This window comes from Bombyx mori, chromosome 7, assembly GCF_030269925.1.
Source record: "Bombyx mori chromosome 7, ASM3026992v2".
In the NCBI taxonomy this organism is placed as follows: Eukaryota; Metazoa; Arthropoda; class Insecta; order Lepidoptera; family Bombycidae; genus Bombyx; species Bombyx mori.
In genome coordinates, this window is record NC_085113.1 from 9,626,546 (window position 1) to 9,646,092 (window position 19,547).

General features: G+C 38.7%; 2 protein-coding genes across 7 annotated transcripts; one reads left to right on the forward strand and one right to left on the reverse strand.

The window, feature by feature from the left end:
• Positions 1–588: 588 nt before the first annotated feature.
• STIP (septin and tuftelin interacting protein) lies at positions 589–14,468 on the forward strand. Of its 3 annotated transcripts, none has more exons than XM_012694774.4 (12): positions 589–865; positions 1,725–1,868; positions 2,422–2,618; positions 3,040–3,159; positions 3,816–3,985; positions 5,516–5,699; positions 7,810–8,013; positions 10,203–10,420; positions 11,087–11,283; positions 11,602–11,826; positions 12,465–12,628; positions 13,304–14,468. In XM_012694774.4, the coding sequence occupies exons 1-12, from the start codon at positions 760–762 to the stop codon at positions 13,703–13,705; spliced, it is 2,331 nt and encodes a 776-aa protein (XP_012550228.2). In that variant the 5' UTR covers positions 589–759; the 3' UTR covers positions 13,706–14,468. The 3 variants fall into 3 exon arrangements, with proteins under 3 accessions (XP_012550228.2, XP_012550229.2, NP_001091840.1); XM_012694775.4 differs by having other exon boundaries at positions 11,602–11,820; NM_001098370.1 differs by lacking the exon at positions 11,602–11,826 and adding an exon at positions 8,663–8,753 and having other exon boundaries at positions 708–865; positions 2,401–2,618; positions 10,216–10,420; ... (1 more) ...; positions 12,386–12,628; positions 13,304–13,885.
• On the reverse strand, positions 14,432–19,526 carry LOC693092 (light-induced protein-like brain protein 44). 4 transcript variants are annotated; one of them, XM_012694797.4, is made up of 4 exons: positions 19,252–19,526; positions 19,134–19,174; positions 18,059–18,159; positions 14,432–15,511 (listed from the first exon to the last, which is right to left on the reverse strand). In XM_012694797.4, exons 1-4 carry the CDS (start codon positions 19,334–19,336, stop codon positions 15,505–15,507), a joined length of 234 nt encoding a protein of 77 aa, XP_012550251.1. In that variant the 5' UTR covers positions 19,337–19,526; the 3' UTR covers positions 14,432–15,504.
• Positions 19,527–19,547: the final 21 nt, after the last annotated feature.

The window sequence follows — 19,547 nt, forward strand, 5'->3', positions numbered from 1 at the left end:
GCGCGTTTCACAATGGCCCCGTGTGCTTAGGTTACAAGGTTGCGTTCGAATCTCGAAGTGCGTATACGCGAGTCATCTGCGCGTCCTCTGCTCATAAAAAATACGCTGTGTGCTTAAGCTCTAAGAGTTGGAATAATAAAGTACCAGACCGCAATTTACCTGCTTTCGCTTGGATTTGGTCGCCTTGTTAGCATTAGTTGTTGATGTTTGACTACTGATGGGGTGGTTTGAGTTGAACCAACCAGTAATTCTACCCGACTTGTGTATCTTTCAAAATGTAGTGTATCTGTTCTTAGGTTATATATAATCTTACTCTATGGTCTGTTCAAAATATATCATTGATTTGCGGTAGAAATAGCCAAGATGATCGGTTTAAAGGATCCTATGTCATCTGTAATTAAAAATTTTTGAAGATTTTCGGGATTAATTGATCTTTCTTTTTGTTGTGACTCCTCTTAAAAGTCACCTGTGAACTTATAGTTGGTGTTTAAACAAAAAGAAATAAGCTTAAAAAAATTCAGTACGATAAAATCGACTAAGCTATGAAAATTAACCACAGTTCTAATTCAACATCTCTAAAAATGCTAAGCTAATCATTAGTGTCAAGACTGTCAAGTGTCACCATAAAGTTGTTTATAACCAAACAAAATAATTAACAATATTTATAACCAGCAAATCAGTCAGTTACGATTTTTATTTGTAACAGCGTAATTAATGATGAGTTATTTTGGTTAAGCTTAATTTATACGTAACAGTAAAATGTCAGACGATGAGGTTATAAAGTTTGAGATCACAGACTACGATTTGGATAATGAATTCAACCCCGGCCGTGGAAGAAAAGCTAACAAGGAACAACAAATATACGGTAAGTTACGTTTAAATACAAACAATCTAATTAAAACTCCAGAATATTCTAGGTGGTGCCACTACATTCAAAACATTGTTGTGTGATAGCTATGATAATTATAAAAATTCTAAAGTTTATAAAATGAGTTATTATAAGTTTCGTATTTTATAAAGCATCAAATGGTAGAGCTTCAACGTACCAAATTTTTTTCAATTCCGTAAATAATTCCCATTAGATTTGTATGTAATTTCAAGAAACATGCTCTGTCCGCCCATGATAATAAACAAAATATACCATGATCATTATAGTTTATTATAATAAACTAGTAAATTACTGTTTTATCATGAATGTGTGCATGAGTTTGAATAAAAATTTGATATTGTGCATGAAAAAATTTAACTAATTTAAGAAACAAGTAGGCAGCTGTTTTGATCTCTCACTTGAAAGAAGATAGCATTATAAAATATTCTAAGCAGATCACTTATGATATAGTTTCTAGTTTTTGTTTGATAAGCACTTCCATAATTAAGTCTCACATCTAAAACATACTTAAAACAGTAAACATTCTTATTTTAAAACCATCAAAGCGTAGCTAAAATAGCCCCTTAGGATACCAGCGATCAGGGAGGGAAAATGTGTTAGTTGTTTATAAGTATGAAATCTAATAACGTGTTCAATTAACCATTTAAACTCATATGTTCCAATGTCTAAATGTTTCTGGGATTATGACGACTGAGAGTTCATTTACACCACAAATATCTTATTGACTTGATTAAAATTAGAAAAAAAATTAATTAAAAATCTATGAAGCTTTCATGCATTGTTTTAAATGAGAATAGCTAATTGTAACAAAAGCAATAATATAATTAACTTATAGGTGTATGGGCCAAAGACAGTGATGATGATGAAAATGAAGATAATGTTAGACAGAGAATACGTAAACCTAAAGATTTTTCTGCACCAATTGGTTTCGTGGCGGGTGGAGTTCAACAGGCTGGCAAAAAAAAAGACAAGACTAAAGGTAACAAATACATATTCACTTAATTTTTCAATTTGAAAACTTAATAAAGTCATTTAAAGTGATTTAAGTATGGTATTTTATCAGTCTTCATGAACCGTAGACATAAATAAAATCACTTTTATAACCAAGTTATCAGTGACCACACTGTAACTATACAAAAAATATGAGACAACATTTTTATTCCAGTTGTACAATACTGACTACCCTCCACGTTGTTTCCTGAGCGCTATGACATGTCCTTCTTCAAACAAGGCTTCTGGAGAGTACTTAACAGTAGGCAGCGGTTTTGTCCTGCCCTTGGCATTGCTGAAATCTATGGGTGATGGTAACCACTCACCATCAGGTGGGCCGTATGCTCATTAGCCCACAGGGGCAATAAAAAAAATGCCAAAAAGGTACCTTCCGACTTGACTTGGCTGTTCCATTGCTTCATGATTGAAGCATAAACTGAAGGCTCCACCATTCTTTAATGTTATGTGATTTTCAATACTAAAAAAATGCATGTCGTGGAATCAGTTCATGTCAACAAAAGTAATTTTTAATAATTTGACAGAAATAAAACCAGCTGAAGCGTCTACTTCTGCTCCTAAGTACTCAGACAGTTCTGATGAGGAACCAGAGGTTCCAGTAGCGAGTGACACGGCGGGAATCAGGAGACAGGGACAGGGAATGCGTCCACCATCATTAGGTGGAAATGTGGGAAATTGGGAAAAACATACTAAAGGAATCGGAGCAAAATTGTTGTTGCAGGTAATTAATTAGCTATTGCTCTTTGATCCTGAATGAATGAGCTATAAGCCACTGCAACGTTAAAGTTCATTCGTATTGTTTGACAAGTCCGTTGAGTATTCGTTAAAACGCATAAGCGGTATACGATTTTTTGCAGTACAAACGACATTCGAATGGTTCTATATACAACGTATGTGCCGCTATTCATTCGTTAAGACGTATACTGCAAATAAACGTGCAGAACAATGCCGTAAACCCAGCCTAAGGGGCTATTTCAACTACGCCCAGCAGGAAGCGGCCGATAATTTATATAATTAGTTCTTAGCCCTCATTTGCATCTAGCCTTCTCACTCTTACGAATTTTTATAATTCATTAATTTAATAAACGTTCCACATTTTTGGAAATACGTGAGTTTTGATTAATATAATTTCTTTCTTACAGATGGGATACCAACCGGGTAAAGGTTTGGGTAAAGATTTGCAAGGTATCTCAGCGCCGGTCGAGGCTACGCTGCGCAAAGGCAGAGGTGCGATCGGAGCTTACGGACCAGAAAAGGCAACGGTGAGTTTCACAATGCACGTCATTAGAGTTTAATGAATACAAAAAAAATGTATTTGCAGTTGTACGGATCGCAACTTAAAACTTGCAATTTTTTTTCCTACCTATGCTGATAGGCTTGAGAGGCTATTTCAGCTTCACCCTAACGTGTAGATGAGCTCACGGGGCTCAAACCGGAGTGTTGCTAACACTGGGCCTAGCAAGAGCAGTGCCAGTGCTTCGCAGAATCTACCACCGGATCGGAAACGCGATCCACTGAGAGCATCCGTTGACTGCCCCGTAGTCTATATTAGGGCGGTGCCAAAATTATTAATCACTGGTATTTAGCATATAGAAGAAAAAAAACCCATTAACGGTGCTTTTAGGTACCACAAGCACCGGTCACCGTCCTTGTCGAACCCGTCGCTTGCGACTAAGAGCTGAGCGAGTAAATTAACCCACAGACAGCCCGCTGAGTTTCTCGCTGGATCTTCTCAGTGGGTCGCGTTTCCGATCCGGTGGTAGATTCTGCAAAGCGCTGCTCTTGCTAGGGTTCATGTTAGTAACATCGTCAGGTTTGAGTCCCGTGAGCTAACATGGTCTCTCTAGATCCATCAGCTTAGGTAGGAAAAAAAAAGTCTTCACTTCTCAATTCGTATGTCTCTTTTTCTTTAATACAGATAAAAGCCAAAAAAGAAGAGGAACGTCGCATCAAAGATAAAGAAGATCAGGATAAAGATAAAACCGAAAAGAATTACAACTGGAAGAAATCGCACAAGGGTCGTTATTTTTACAGAGATGCCGCTGACGTCATTCAGGAGGGTAAACCGACAACGTATACCATAGCAAGGTATGATAGAAGTACGATTGGAGAATATTTTACTGGTGGTAGGACCTTTGTGAGTCCGCACGGGTAGGTACCACCACCCTGTCTATTTCAACCGTGAAGCAGTAATGCGTTTCGGTTTGAAGGGTGGGGCAGCCGTTGTAACTATACTGAGACCTTAGAACTTATATCTCACGATGGGTGGCGGCATTTACATTGTAGATGTCTATGGGCTCCAGTAACCACTTAATACCAGGTGGGCTGTGAGCTCGTTCACCCATCTAAGCAATAAAAAAAATATCTTATACATCGCTTGTAAAGTCGCGGTTTAATTGCGTCTTTGGAAATGGGTCTTTTTTTCTCATTGACTTTAAAGTTGAAAATCGCACATCTACAAATCTACAGTACCCTGCGATAAATATTGCACATAGGCCGTGAGAAAGGGACGGTTAATATTTGCTTTATAGAGCGCTATATCTGTCGCACATTACCTAATTGACATTTAGTCTTCATAGATACGGGATAGTTGGTGTTTCGTCGAACACAGGTAACGCTCTACAACAAAAACAAAATTAGACGACGGTCTCTTTCTAAATATCGATTTGCAATATTTATTGCCTGGTACTGTATCTATAAAGCTTCAGACAAGTATCAATCATTTTCATAGTGTAACCATAGAGTTAAAGCTGAAAATTTGGGGTAGCCTTTTGTTGTAGCATTCCGAATCAACAGTGTTCACAAATCCAAGATAAATTCGGATGAAATTGTTATTTTTCTTTGCTTAAAATATCATTAATGACACTTAGTTACGTTTCGTAGGACTATGTAATTAGAAATGAATATTTGCTTTTATGATTATGATTGAGTAGTGCAACGTCTTGAACTGGTGGTAGAACCTCTTGTGAGTCCGCGCGGATAGGTACCACCACCCTGCCTATTTCTGCCGTGAAGCAGTAATGCGTTTCGGTTTGAAGGGCGGGGTAGCCGTTGTAACTATACTGAGACCTTAGAACTTATATCTCAAGGTGGGTGGCGCATTTACGTTGTAGATGTCTATGGGCTTCAGTAACCACTTAACACCAGGTGGGCTGTGAGCTCGTCCACCCATCTAAGCAATAAAAAAAACGGTGCGTGTACTTATGTACGCGCGTAAGCAGTTATACTTTATTTTTATTTTTTATTTTTTTTAATATTAAATATTTAATAATAAATATTTAACGTTAATAATTTAATAATATTTAGTATGAATTATATTAAATAATATTTTTGTCATTTATATTACTAAAAAATGCATGCTAATAACACTTTTTTTTACGAGTGTACATGCGCGAAAGTTCACCTGCGGCTATATTCAGACTCGCCAAGTTACGTCGGTCGTATTGTAATGAGCGATTTAGTGGGCAACTTCATTCTGTTAATTTTGTGTCACGGTGCGCGCGCATCGCAAAATTTCACTCTCATCAATTTTTCATAACGCGCCTAAAGAAGTATAACTACAAAAAGTCTGTTGGGCCCGCTAGTATATATATACATAAAAATTGTTGTTGTCTGTAGTAACGAGTTGTCCCGCGTGCCCGTGATCGACATGACCGGCAAGGAGAAGCGCGTGCTGAGCGGCTACCACGCGCTGCGGGCGCAGGCGCCGCGCTACGAGCACGAGCCCAGGAGGAAGTGCCAGAACTTCTCCGCGCCGCAGCTGGTCCACAACCTCGAGGTCATGGTCGAGTGCTGCGAACAGGTCCAAGCCCTCAGGTTTATACATCTTTATCGCTTAGACAAGTGGTGGAATTCACAGCCGACCTGGTGTTAAGTGGCCGCCGGAAACATAGATATCATATATAAGCGGTAGGCAGCGGCTTGGCTCTGCCCCTGGCATTGCTGAAGTCCATGAAGGCGACGGTAACTACTCACCATCAGGTGGTATGCTCGTCTGCCTACAAGGGCAATAAAAATTTAAAAAAATCAACAACGTAAATGCACCACCCACCTTGAGACATAAGTTATAAGTCTCAGTATAGTTACAACGGCTGTCCCGCCCTTCAAACCGAAACGCATTACTGCTTCACGGCAGAAATGGGTAGAGTAGTGGTACCTACCCGTGCGGACTTTCAAGAGGTCCTACCACCAATAATTACGAAAATTACAAATTTTGCGGGTTTGATTTTTATTACACGATGTTATTCCTTCACCGTGGAAGTCAATCGTGAACATTTGTTAAGTATGTATTTCATTAGAAAAATCGGTACCCGCCTGCGGAATTTGAACACCGTTGCATCGCTAGATACGTATGCACCGGACGTCGACGACTTCGAAGCCCACAGCCCACATAGTGTTAAGTGGCTACCAGACCCCATAGACATCAACGTAAGCGCCGCCGCCCACTTTGAGACATGAGATATGCTTGAGTCATGCTTCACGGCAGAAATAGGCAGGGTGGTAGTACCAATCCATGCGGGTTCACGAGACGACCTACTACCAGTAAAGGTACCAGGAATCTGGAGAATAGTAGACTGGGTCAGCCATAAATGCAGACTCGGAACGAGCTGTAAATTGATCTGTCTATTACATGAGACTTTAAATACATAACACGGGTCAACACCAAATTTGACTTTGATTGCAAAGCATAAAATTTAGATATTTTAGATCACTACACTTTCATGACATTTTAAGTTTTTCTGGGCTTGTACAAAACACCTGATCGTTGTTTATGACTCGAGTGCTATCTAGTGGCACTGTGGAAACGTAAACACCCCACTCTCATAGCGCGGTTTTTTTGAAAGTATTAAAATTTATTAAAATTTATAAAAAAAATGAAAAATGAGTATTATTACTATAACTATCACAAAAGCAAACTTTATACCAAAAAAAGGTATTTTATTTTAGGTTTTGTGAATAATTAACCGGAAAAACCTTGTATAAACGTTAGGACAACGAACGAATTTTATTTTGTAGTGTTGTGATTCATATTTCATAATTCCTTTTACATCTAAATTATTTTGACCTTCGCCAAATAAACAGTACTGTTTGAGCGTTATTATAGCACATAATGCATCTCTAGTTGTTGGAATTTCATTTAGATTGCAATCTTCCTCTTCTTCATCCTCCTTTTCTTGTGTTTGAAGCACAGACTCAATAATTTCATTATCAGTCAAGTTATCAGTAGTGATAACTTGATCGTCAATATTCACATAAGTTTCCCGTGCTGAGTAGAGGACTACTTAGCACAGATGGTCAAGCAAATGCTTTGTTTGTATGTGCCTACATACAAACAAAGCATTTGTTTAATTATCCGTGAATGTAAACAAAGGATAAGAAAGCTTAATAGTTTTATGAATGAGTCTTTGTGCCTTTGCCGACTCAATAGCAATATCCGTAAGTTTTTTCTGGGAATCTGTCATAAATGGTTTATAAAAACAAGTCGCTATACCCGAAATCGACGTTATATCCAAAGTCGCTATTACCGAATGAATTTCTTAGGAAAGTATGCTTTAAATTCAAGGGACGTAAGTTTGACGTCGCTATAACCAAAAAGTCTTTATAACCGAGGTCGTTATTTTTTTTTATGCTTAGATATGTTGACGAGCTCACAGCCCACCTGGTGCTAAGTGGTTAGTGGAGCCCATAGACATCTACAACGTAAATGCGCCACACAGCTTGAGATATAAGTTCTAAGGTCTCAGTATAGTTACAACGGCTACCCGACCTTTCAAACCGAAATGTATTACTGCTTCATGGCAGAAATAGGCGGTGCGGTGGTACCTACCCGTGCGGACTCACAAGAGGTCCTACCACCAGTAAAAATTAGTACAGTATTAATGAAATCCACTGTACTTACCTAAAAATTTCAGGATATCATCCAAAACGCCCGTGAACTGCAACAAGCTGAAGACGAGATAGTGGTCCTCGAGAGGGACATCGACGAATGCGACCAGCAGCTGAAGGAGCACGACGAGGTGATAGGCAAGGTCCAGGCGATCCTCGAGAAGGTTGAGGAACTCAACAAGCCGGACGTCTCACTCGAGAAGGCCCATCAGGTGCTGGCCAGCTTGAAGGTTAGCTATAGATTTTTTATTATACTAGTGGTCCCGCAGTAGTCGAAATTCGACTTTATTTAATTGAAATTATAAGTTTGAACATTATTATGGTTATATTGTCAGACTGTTAAACTTCTACAATCACAGATTTCGCAAAGACTACACTATAGACAATATTAAAGATAAACGATATTAACCTATTTTCAATTTCTCCACAGTTTTTGACAAACTAATGTTTGACAATAAACAAAGAGTATATAGAAACATGTGTGTGTGTGTCAAATACATGGCAGTGTGTGTAATGTTTTCTTTATTGATTTAATGTATCTTTTATAAATTCTTTTTAAAAAATATTAGCATTCTGCACTCCTTCTCTATATTCTCTATAAGTGTGGGAAATTTCATACTCCTCCGTCCACGCAATTTTCGTAAAAAAGGGGTACAAAGTTTTTGCCTCACGTATTAATATCTAGATTTCAATATAAACGTCATGAGAATAATTATTTTTGGTAACTGTCAAAATACATTACAATTCTGGAAAGGGTTGCCGAAAGAAAATCCATCGGCCTGTTATTATTTCTGTAATGACGATAATATCATCTGTCCTAATGTTTCTTAATAGTATTATTTTTCTGTATACAAAATTTTTGGTACCCCCCTAATATAGACTACGGGGCATTCAACAGAGAACGAACATCGGTGTTGCCCACTGAGTTTCTCGCCGGATCTTCTTAGTGGGTCACGTTTCCGAACCGGTGGTAGATTTTGCGAAGCACTGCTCTTGCTAGGGCTAGTGTTAGCAAATTCTCTCAGGTTGAACCCGTGCCTTACCCGTCACTTACCCGTCCGGGCGTAGATAGAATAAGCCCTTGGGCTACCAGCGAATAGGTCTCTATCTAAAGCAGAGTTCTTAAAATATGATATTAGCGCACTACGATCACCATCTACTGGTGTTAGGTATAGCGAACCCATTGGGTGGTTACCACAATCATGCCCTATTCCACCGCGAAACAGTCATCTGTTACAGTTCGAAGGATAGCAGGCAGGGTTTCGCCTCATGGGGGCATTTAAGTGTAGTTTTAGTGATGCCTAATGGATCACCTTACCTAACGAGCCAATCAGGTTTTTGACCACATTACATGGTCTCATATCGTACTGTTATACTGGATTATTGAAAAGTATTTAATAAGTATACATATATATTTGTTAATAAAGAACAAACAAAACTGTTCGTCACACGAATGTTCGCCCGATGTGGGGATCGAACCCACGACCCCCAGCACCACAGTCAGGGCTGCTAATTACTGTACCACCGAGCCAGTCAAATTATAATAGTACTTGTCTAAAAGAAAATTGTTTCTCATGTTATTATTATTTTTTATTTATTTCTCTTGCTGGTAGTCGAGCATACGGCTCACCTAATGGTGTGTGGTGACCGTCGCCATGGACTTCAGTAATTTAAGGGGCAGAACCGAGTCGCTGCGTACCATTAAGTACTCTCCACAAGCCTCGTTTGAAGAAGGACATGCCATAGCGCTTGGGAAACACCGTGGAGGGGAGCTCATTCTAAAGCCGGATGGTACGTGGCAAAAAAGACTTCTGGAAACGCATTGTGGATGAACGCAGTGGCTCCAGGTAGTATAGATGAATTCTACTCCGGTGGCGGGCGGTGCGTTGGTAATAATAATAACCATAATACATTATATTATTTATTCGAGCTTGTTAAAATAGAAACACGTACAAGAATTCACAACACTACTATAATAGAATACATGTTTTTTTATGAGGTACACAATAACAATATTCCCTGACTTTTATGCTAGGAGAACCTGTGTTATAAAAGTCAGTGCTAGGTCACAAGGTAAAGTAAGTTAACCACGAAGATCTGTAAGAATGTTAGTACGTACGTGTGTGATGATGGCATCATCTCACTCTCACTGGTGTTAGGACCTCTTGTGAGTCCGCGCGGGTGGGCACCACCGCCCTGCCTGTTTCTGCCGTGAAGCAGTAATGCGTTTCGGTTTGACAGGTGGGGCAGCCGTTGTAACTATACTGAGATCTTAGAACTTATATCTCGAGGTGGGTGGCGCATTTACGTTGTAGATGTCTATGGGCTCCAGTAACCACTTAACACCAGGTGGGCTGTGAGCTCATCCACCTATCTAAGCAATAAAAAAATCTCATTTTGGATTGCATGATGTAACCAGGAAACGTACCCAGCGGAATACGAGATGCTCGGTCTCGGCACGATAGCCGGCAACATCGTGAGTCCTCTGCTGAGCGCGCTTTTGGCCACCTGGAGTCCTCTGGAGAACCCCGAGGAGCCTTTGCCGGTGTTCGTCAAGTGGAAGCAGGTCCTCACCGAAGAGGCGTTCAACAGTTTGTTGTGGCAACACTACGTGCCGCACATCAGCAATGCCGTTGAGTTAGTTTTTTTTTAATTATTTTTTTATTACTTAGATGGGTTGACGAGCTCACAGTCCACCTGGTGTTAAGTGGTTACTGGAGCCCATAGACATCTACAACGTAAATGCGCCACCCGCCTTGAGATATAAGTTCTTAGATCTCAAGTATAGTTATAACGGCTGCCCCACCCTTCAAACCGAAACGCATTACTGCTTCACGGCAGAAATAGGCAGGGCGGTGGTACCTTCCCGCGCGGACTCACAAGAAGTCCTACCACCAGTAAACAAGTTTGTGTGTTTAAGTTAAATTTGGTGTAATCTGTGACCTGTGATCGCAGATTACATCTGATGTGATGTAACAAAAGTGCGACAGAGATAGCATGCTCAAGTAAGTCACGATCGTTGCTATTATGATAGTAACGGAGCTTTAAAAGCGCCAAAATAAAACAAAAACACAATTTTGATCGTTTCTCGTAAACAATAATATTTTTGTCGATAAAATTTTCAGTGTTAATTTTTATAAGGTCAATGATCTTATCAGTTTTCGATTATTTTCATTGCCTTGCCAAAAGTTGTATTTAAACCGTATATAGATATTACGCTGGTTCAGTTGAAGGCAAAACTGTCTCCCTCTGCCTCTAAATGGAGGTCTACATGATACATTGAAATCTTATATCAATTTGTAGGTCATGGAATCCTCGCACGCCGGAGCCAATGGTCCAGGCTCTAACGTCGTGGCGCGCCGTGTGCCCGGCCTGGCTGCTGAGCTCTTGCGCCAGCCGGTACGTGGTGTCCCGCGTGCTGGCTGCCGTCAGGGTGTGGGACCCCACCAGGGACACCCAGCCCGTGCACCAGTGGGTGCTGCCGTGGCACGAACTGGCCGGTAACTATCCTCGACTGGTGGCAGGACAAGGCACCCACGCGTTCCGGCGAAGGCTCGGAAGTCGCGTTATGATGTTTTTTTTTTTAAGGGATTTTGTGACCTGGTATCTGAGACCTTTAGGTCAAGTCTTAGTCGCTAGTAAAAAATAAAATGTTTGCAAAGATGATTAATATTAAAAATACCACATGCTAAACCTTTTTAAAACACTCTCCTGTAAAATTAGTAAGTTTTGAGATTATACAGTTTTAATCCGAGAAGACGAAATATGAACTCGTCTTTCAATAAAGAATAGAAGAAGAATGATGTGTTTGTCTGCAGGTGAGAGTCTATCGCAGGCGGTCTACCCCCTGATCCGGTCTCGTCTGTCGTCGGCGCTGTCCGCGTGGCACCCCGCGGACGGCTCGGCTCGCGGAGTCCTGCGCCCGTGGAAGGAGGCCTGGGGCGGAGCCCTGGTCGCCCTGTTGCATCGGCACGTGCTCCCGAAACTGGAGCACTGTCTCATGCACGCGCCGCTCGATCTTGTCGGCGGAGAGAATAGTACGTGTAAGGTTTTGTTTTGCAATTTTCGAATGTAGAAATGCGTAGTGGCCGCCAGATGGCGGGTGCTTACCGTCTTACTTGATTTTATTAGCTTGATTCTTATGGGTGCGTTCCACTAAGCGTTCACAACACGACCGCAATTTTTCCCGTTTCACTTGTTTGTGAGCGTTATTGTCGTAAACTCAAGTGGAATGGATTATAGAGCGTTTTGAGTGTGGAGGTAAATAATACAACCGGCGAGTTATATTTAATATTAGTAGTGTATTTGATTAATTTACGTTCAAATGTAATTGTCTTTTGCGGCGACACTTGGATATTTGGTAAGAGGTCGGTTTGGTGACCGGTGCTTGAGGTACCTAAAAGCACCGTTAGTGGATCGGCAGGATCCGAAATGACGTCTTTTGGGCTGCTCATCAACGATACTTAATGTTTTTTATTTTATTTATTTTTATTGCTTAGATGTGTGGACGAGCTCACAGCCCACCTGGTGTTAAGTGGTTATTGGAGCCCATAGACATTTACAATCCCTTCGAACCGAATTAATGCTTCATGGCAGAAATAGGCAGAGTGGTGGTACCTACCCGCGCGGACTCACAAGAGGTCCTACCACCGGTACCAATGCTCGTATTGTGGCGTTACAGCGGCGTGGCAGTGGTGCGTGGAGTGGCGCGAGGTGGCGGGCGCGGCGGCGCTGGGCGCGCTGGCGGGGCGCACGCTGCTGGCGCGCTGGCTGGCGGCGCTGGCGGCCTGGCTCAACACCAACCCGCCGCACGCGACCGTCATCAACTCCTACACCGAATTCAAGGTAGGTAATTGTTTCTGGAGGATGCTACGAATACCGTGGACTGCGATGAAAACTAACGAGTCCATTCTAAGGCAGCTAAATGTCCGAAAAAGGCTTTCTTCTATCTGCCGGGAACGTGTTATGAGCTTTTTCGGACACATCATGCGGTCTTTGAAGTCGTCGTGGTCTAACGGATGAGAAGTCCGGTGCATTCGTGTTGAGTGATGCATCGGTGTTCGAATCTCAGGCGGGTACCAATTTTTGTAATGAAATACGTACTCGACAAATGTTCACGATTGACTTCCACGACGAAGGAATAACATCGTGGAATAAAAATCAAACCCGCAATATTATAATTTGCGTAATTACTGGTGGCAGGACCTCTTGTCCGCGCGGGTTTCTGCCGTGAAGCAGTAATGCGTTTCGGTTTGAAGGGTGGGGCAGCCGTTGTAACTATACTGAGACCTTAGAACTTATATCTCAAGATGGGTGGCGCATTTACGTTGTAGATATCTATGGGTTCCAGTAACCACTTAACACCAGGTGGGCTGTGAACTCGTCCACACATCTAGGCAATAAAAAAAAGCACCCCACGCTTTTTTACAATAAAATCATTTTTTCTTACATTATTTTTAATTCAAATTTATTAAAATTTATTTTACATTCTCGACATTGTATGAACCAAAACGTTTACAGAAAATGTTTCCCGAAGACATACTCAAGGAGCCGGCGGTCCGCGACGCTTTCCGGAAAGCCCTCGACATGATGAACCGTAGCGCCGATATCGACACCATAGATCCGCCTCCTCCGCCAAGGTTCACCGTCATCACGGAGACCAAAGAAACGCCTAGAATTGTCGATGTATTAGCTTCGGCAACGCAACAGAAGAGTTTCTCCGAGTTGTTGGAGACCAGGTGCATTGAAAACGGTATAACTTTTGTACCGATTGCAGGGAAAACGAGGGAAGGTCGCCCCCTATATAAAATAGGTGCGCTACAGTGCTACGTTATAAGGAACGTGATAATGTATTCCGACGATAACGGAAGGAATTTTGCGCCAATCGCCATCGATAAGTTGCTCAAATTGGTCGAGGATTAGTTATTTCGATTTATCAATATCAAGACTTTTCTGTGTTTAATGAGAGTTTTTTAACGTTCTCGATAGCGTAAAAGTTAACGCAAATTTGTATGGAGTCGGAACGTTTGCTTACGTTTGCCGCTAGGGGCGCTGTTACAACTCCATACAAATTTGAGTTAACTTTTTAGCCGACTTCAAAAAAAGAGGAGGTTCTCAATTCGTCTGTATTTTCTTTATGTTTGTTACCTCATAACTTTTGACTGGGTGAATCGATTTTGATGATTCTTTTTTTATTAGAAAGCTGACGCTTACCTTGTGGTCCCATTTTTATCCAATTTAGTCCAGTTCTGATAATGGTATCCATGAGACGACAAATAGATGAATAACTCAATATCACGCCAACCGATTTCGATGATTATTGTTTTTAGTGTATATTAATTTGTTTTGGAATATCTATTTTTTTTCTATTTGAAGTCGGTTTTTGTTAAAGCATGTCTATTTACTTAAACGCTATCGAGAACGTTAAAAACTCGCACTAAGCACACAGTTTCCTCGGAAGTTCTGATCGAAAGACCTACCTTGCACGTTTTAAGCGAACGGCCCAAGTTATTGTCATTGTCGATCGGTGATTTAATACAAGATTTAATTGCAAGCCGATCAAATACTGTTGTTTTTTTTTTTCGTATTGTTATATAGGTTTTGCGAAAAAACAGTTTCGTAAAATAACAAGGAAATGAAAGACAGTTGTAAAAAATAAATTTATATATTTTGTGAAGCTATAAAAGTATTTTTTGTTTTTGTGTTTATGTATTTATTGTACGTATTCGAATTTTTTGGGTATCATGACCAGATTAAGATTTACATTGACTAGTTCCGAAACGGATCTCTACATACATTTAAATCGATTTACTAAATTTTAACTTAATCGATTTTTTTGTTCACATATAGAAATTATAGAATGGCTCATCCCGTCACCTAAATTAAATAATGATAATCTTGATTCGAAAGTTTCCGTCACATTTCAATTTTCACTTTACGTTCTTTTTTTATTATTGCGTAGGTGGGTGGATGAGCTCACGGCCCACCTGGTGTTAAGTGGTTACCGGAGCCCATAGACATCTACAACGTAAATGCCCTTGAGATATAAGTTCTAGTCTCAGTATAGTTACCTCAGTACAATTTCTAAATTGACAGTCAGAACATTGCGCGAATCGGCACGACTTATAGTTGTAAATTTACTCATCATGGCGCGGCTTTGACCGACCAAACCCCTAACATTAACTTAACCAATCTATTGCAAAAGATTATTATTATTATTTGTTTATTTAAAACTTATACTTATACTGGTGGTAGAACCTCTTGTGAGTCCGCGCGGGTAGGTACCACCACCCTGCCTATTTCTGCCGCGAAGCAGTTTCGGTATGAAGGGTGGGGCAGTCGTTGTATACTGAGATCTTAGAACTTATATCTCAAGGTGGGTGGGGTATTTACGTTGTAGATGTCACTTAACACCAGGTGGGCTGTGAGGTCGTCCATCTATCTAAGCAATAAAAGGAAATTAAAAAAAACTTGTGACTGGACATTAAAAAATTCTCCAAACTATCGAATCTTTTCCATTCTCTTCTGATAAGTGTAAGCGCGGTAGCACTGTACACCGTTCGCTACACCCAGCGTGAAATTGCAAAACGACAGCGCATAGTTAATAGGTCTGATAACTAGGCAGTATCGCGTCCAAACGAAGCCAGTTGCCGCTAACGTAGCGGATTGTGTGGTAGACACTTTATCTAAAGGGCGTCGGAAGTCGTCAATGGATGCCATCACTAACGCCTGAAATATCATATTAGTATTTGTTAATCACACACATAAAACTGGTGCTCAGTAAAATAAGTTTATAAAAGAATATAATTAAAAAAAAAAAATGCATTAAAAAAGTCATGTTACCTAATAAAAAAGTTACACCCAAGTATGTGGGTATTTTACGTTGTGGATGTCTATAGGCTCCAGTAACCACTTAACACCAGGTGGGTTGTGAGCTCGTCCACCCATCTAAGCAATAAAAAAAAATTGGAATTATTTTCTTGTTTCATTAATATTATTGAAATGAACTTGTACCCACCGATTAAATTTGGTAATATTAAATTTGTTAATAATGTAATAAGTATATTATCTAAATAATCTTATCACACCAATGTTGTTTTCTAATGCTCTGGACTCTTTCTGTATGGTTGTCAGTCATGATTCTTTTGTGTTATAATAATATATCCTAAACTGGTAAAATGTCAGAGGGCACCCACAAATTAGTTAGTAGTATTCGTTGAGAGCATGCGGATGATTTAATTTGTCACTGGACCACACCCCTAATTTATTATTGATTTACAAGGCAGCACTCTAGTCTGTAGATTTGAAGGTGGCCTCAGTTAAGAAGTATTCCGTCTTGATGTAGAAAGGGTACACTTAGAAGAAGCTTCTTCATCAAATTAATCCGAAAAACCCAACACATGCACACATGCAAAAGTAGAAAATAAATAGAGTTTATTTAAAATAAATAAATATATTTCTCAAATAGAAGGCTTTACAAAAATAGACACATTTTTATATAAAATAACATTTAATTTAATTTATATATAACCGTTTTTACATTTTGAATGTATAAAATAGTAGCGATTATTTATGAAAGTCACTGTGGCAATTTCAATATATATATATATATATTTTTTTATATTAAATACAACCTTCAATTTACGTACGTTTGTAAAATTTTCGGGTGCGATTTTAGAATAACCTCATGGTTATTTAACCTAATTTGAATCATATAAGTTATTGCCTTAATGATAATTTCTTGGTAAGTTTACGAGATATTGTTGACTATCAGAATGATATTATATTTCTAGGGACACTTTCGAATCAGTGTGCTGCAAGTTATCACAGCTTCATAAGGTACCCATAAAGTTTATGAAAAAGTGGAAGGGGCAATAAAATGCAGTTTTGTTTATCATTTGGGATTTAACAGTTATAAGAATTATACTGTATGTGTAATCTAATATTAACCTTTTTATTGCATTATACTTACAGAAGATGGTTTATTTGACTGAAATCTATAGTCAATGAAATCTATACCTGAAGTATTGTATATAGTGTTAGCCTAATGGCAATCTGTTTAATACACAATTTAAATTCTTTTGGCCAACCACAAACAGTTTTTAATTTAGCTAATATTTAAACAATAATAGCTAATAGCAAATATTTTAGAAATTTTTAGCCACAAATACCGTGGTAATGAAATAATTACGTATACTTATACTACGTACTTACACAATTTTGACTCAACTATTATTTTATTGTAGATAACGTCACCAAAATTCTAATTTAAAAAGCTAATATAAATATTCTCTTATTCTAATAAATTCAGCACAACGCTTACATTAAATTTTTTCTAGCATATTTTTTTATAATTTTTGTGCAACTAAATCCAGTATTTCTTATAAACCACCAAGACTCAATTTAAATTTGAAATGCGATGTTTAAATTACTGTTGTTGACAACAAATCAACATTTTATCCATTTCAAATAGAAAATTAGCGTTCCCTTTTAAACGAATTTTTGAATTAAACATACTTATTGCAACTTTAAGTTAACAGAGTAATTATATTGTTACGGCGGTAACAGTAACGCCATCTATCGCCGAATAGCCGAACGAATATCGAAGAATCTAGTAGAACGCTCGAGAAGTACAACGCCATCTATTGATAGCGGAAACACACATCGAATTTACTCGACTTGTGTGGAATTTTCTCGACGATTCTAGGGATTTCGTCTCGACTATAAAAGCGTTGCAGAGGTGGCACGCAGTCAGTTAGTAATATGAACTACTCGAAGCGAAACAGCGAACGGATCACCCGAAGCGAACCGGAAGTGGATTGAGAATTTTAAAGTGCTTATGAAGTGTTTTAGGTGTTTAACTTGTAATTCGGTAGAATTTTATTTATCCCCAACCCCAGTGCGTAACAATTTATTATTCCTGTTTATATACAATATACATAAATGATAATTTTAACTATTAAATATTTGTGTTTTTCAATAGGTTAATGCTATTGCACCTCTGTGATTCTAAATGCAATATTTAACTGTCTTATTATTTTAGTGCTGTTCTGATTCACTGTGCTGTGCTGTGTTGATTCTGATAAATGTATTTTTCTAAAATAAATATGTAAATTGTCTAATAAGATTATATCAAAATGTTATTTCTTCTCTTCTTTGTTTTTAAGGGCTTGTTGATATTTGAAAGCCCTGCCAATTTGGTATAAACTAGTTAGAGCTACAAAAACATTAACGGCAAACAAACTATAGTTTTTCGGTATAATGACAAGAGAGTACCGAGACCAGATAATGCCAGTTGCAGCCAATGATGCGGACTGAGGTATAGAGAGGGTCTCAACAGGCCGATTCAAGTCACCCAAACCTGCTATCACCAAGCCCTGAAAGTGTGAATGAACATTCAAACAAACAGTTAATGTGATTTGTTGTGAACAAAAATGAATAATTAATTACATTAAACACAATTTTTATTGTCTTTGACAGATATGTTGATTAAGTCTAATCAATCAAGATAAGTAGATATTGATTGATTAAACTCCAAAAAAATCTATTTTTGTTCTCAACAGTATCCCAGCAACCAAATGATGATGAAAGAGTAAAATGAACATTACAGAATTTAATTTGTTACTATTGTACAGTAAGGTACCTAGCAATTGATCTGATATCATAAGTGCCCAAGCACCGGTAGCAGGCCTCTAATCCACTATTAATCAAGAATTGGGTCTCTTCAAGTGCTCATGAAGCTAAATTAGCATTTATTTCCTTCATAGGATAGAGACCATCTATATCTATACTAATATTATAAAGACGAAAGATTTGTTTGTTTGTATTGAATAGGCTCTGAAACTACTGAACCGATTTGAAAAATGCTTTCACTGTTTGGAAGCTAAACTATTCCAGAGTGACAGGCTATAATAATTCATACTAAAACTCCAATAATGTAACCCAAGGTGTCAAAAAATTATCTAAAATATTCTTTACACCGCGTGCCCTGCGAAAACTATTGATGATAGAATAAAATAATGTACTATGACTTTGTAGAACACATTATTATTTACAAAAAGTGTCACGACAGCATATGTCTAACTATTATAGTTATGCCGTAATAAGTGTTCGTTTATTTTAAAAAATAAAACAACGTCACTGAAATTTTTGTTAAAGACCCGGGCGTCTCTAGTCAGGGCGGGTCTCTATCTTTGATAAAAATGTAACTTTCCTCTATACATATTATTTATAAATATATAATAATAATGAAGGTCTTACGACATTCAATTGTACTATTTTGCATAACGTTCGTTCGCGCTCGTGTAAGTTTAAATATATTGTTATGACCTTGAATTCATATCGCACTTACCCATTTGAAAGCAGGAGCCCAAAAGAATATCGTTTTAGGTCCTAAAAATATGATTTACACATTAAAAGGGAGAAGAAATAATGTTCTAAATCTAACACGCAAAATAATGTGCACATACCAGCTTCGTGTTCCCATAGCGGGCGGAGTTTCGATGGGACAAATTTGTCTGCTGATGTGACCAAAACTCTGTATATACGGGACATTTTAGTGTGTAATTTTGCACTACCTGGGGAATTGGATAAGGAAGGATCGGTGGGATTTGCTAAATAATGTTCAATTACATGACCTTTTCAGATTGGCCGTGCTAAGACCTTGAATTGTTGATAAATTTGATAACTTTTGGAGCACATGATGTGACATTTGTATTTTGTTGACATAGACATATCCGTATTTGTGATGATAAATGTCAACAAT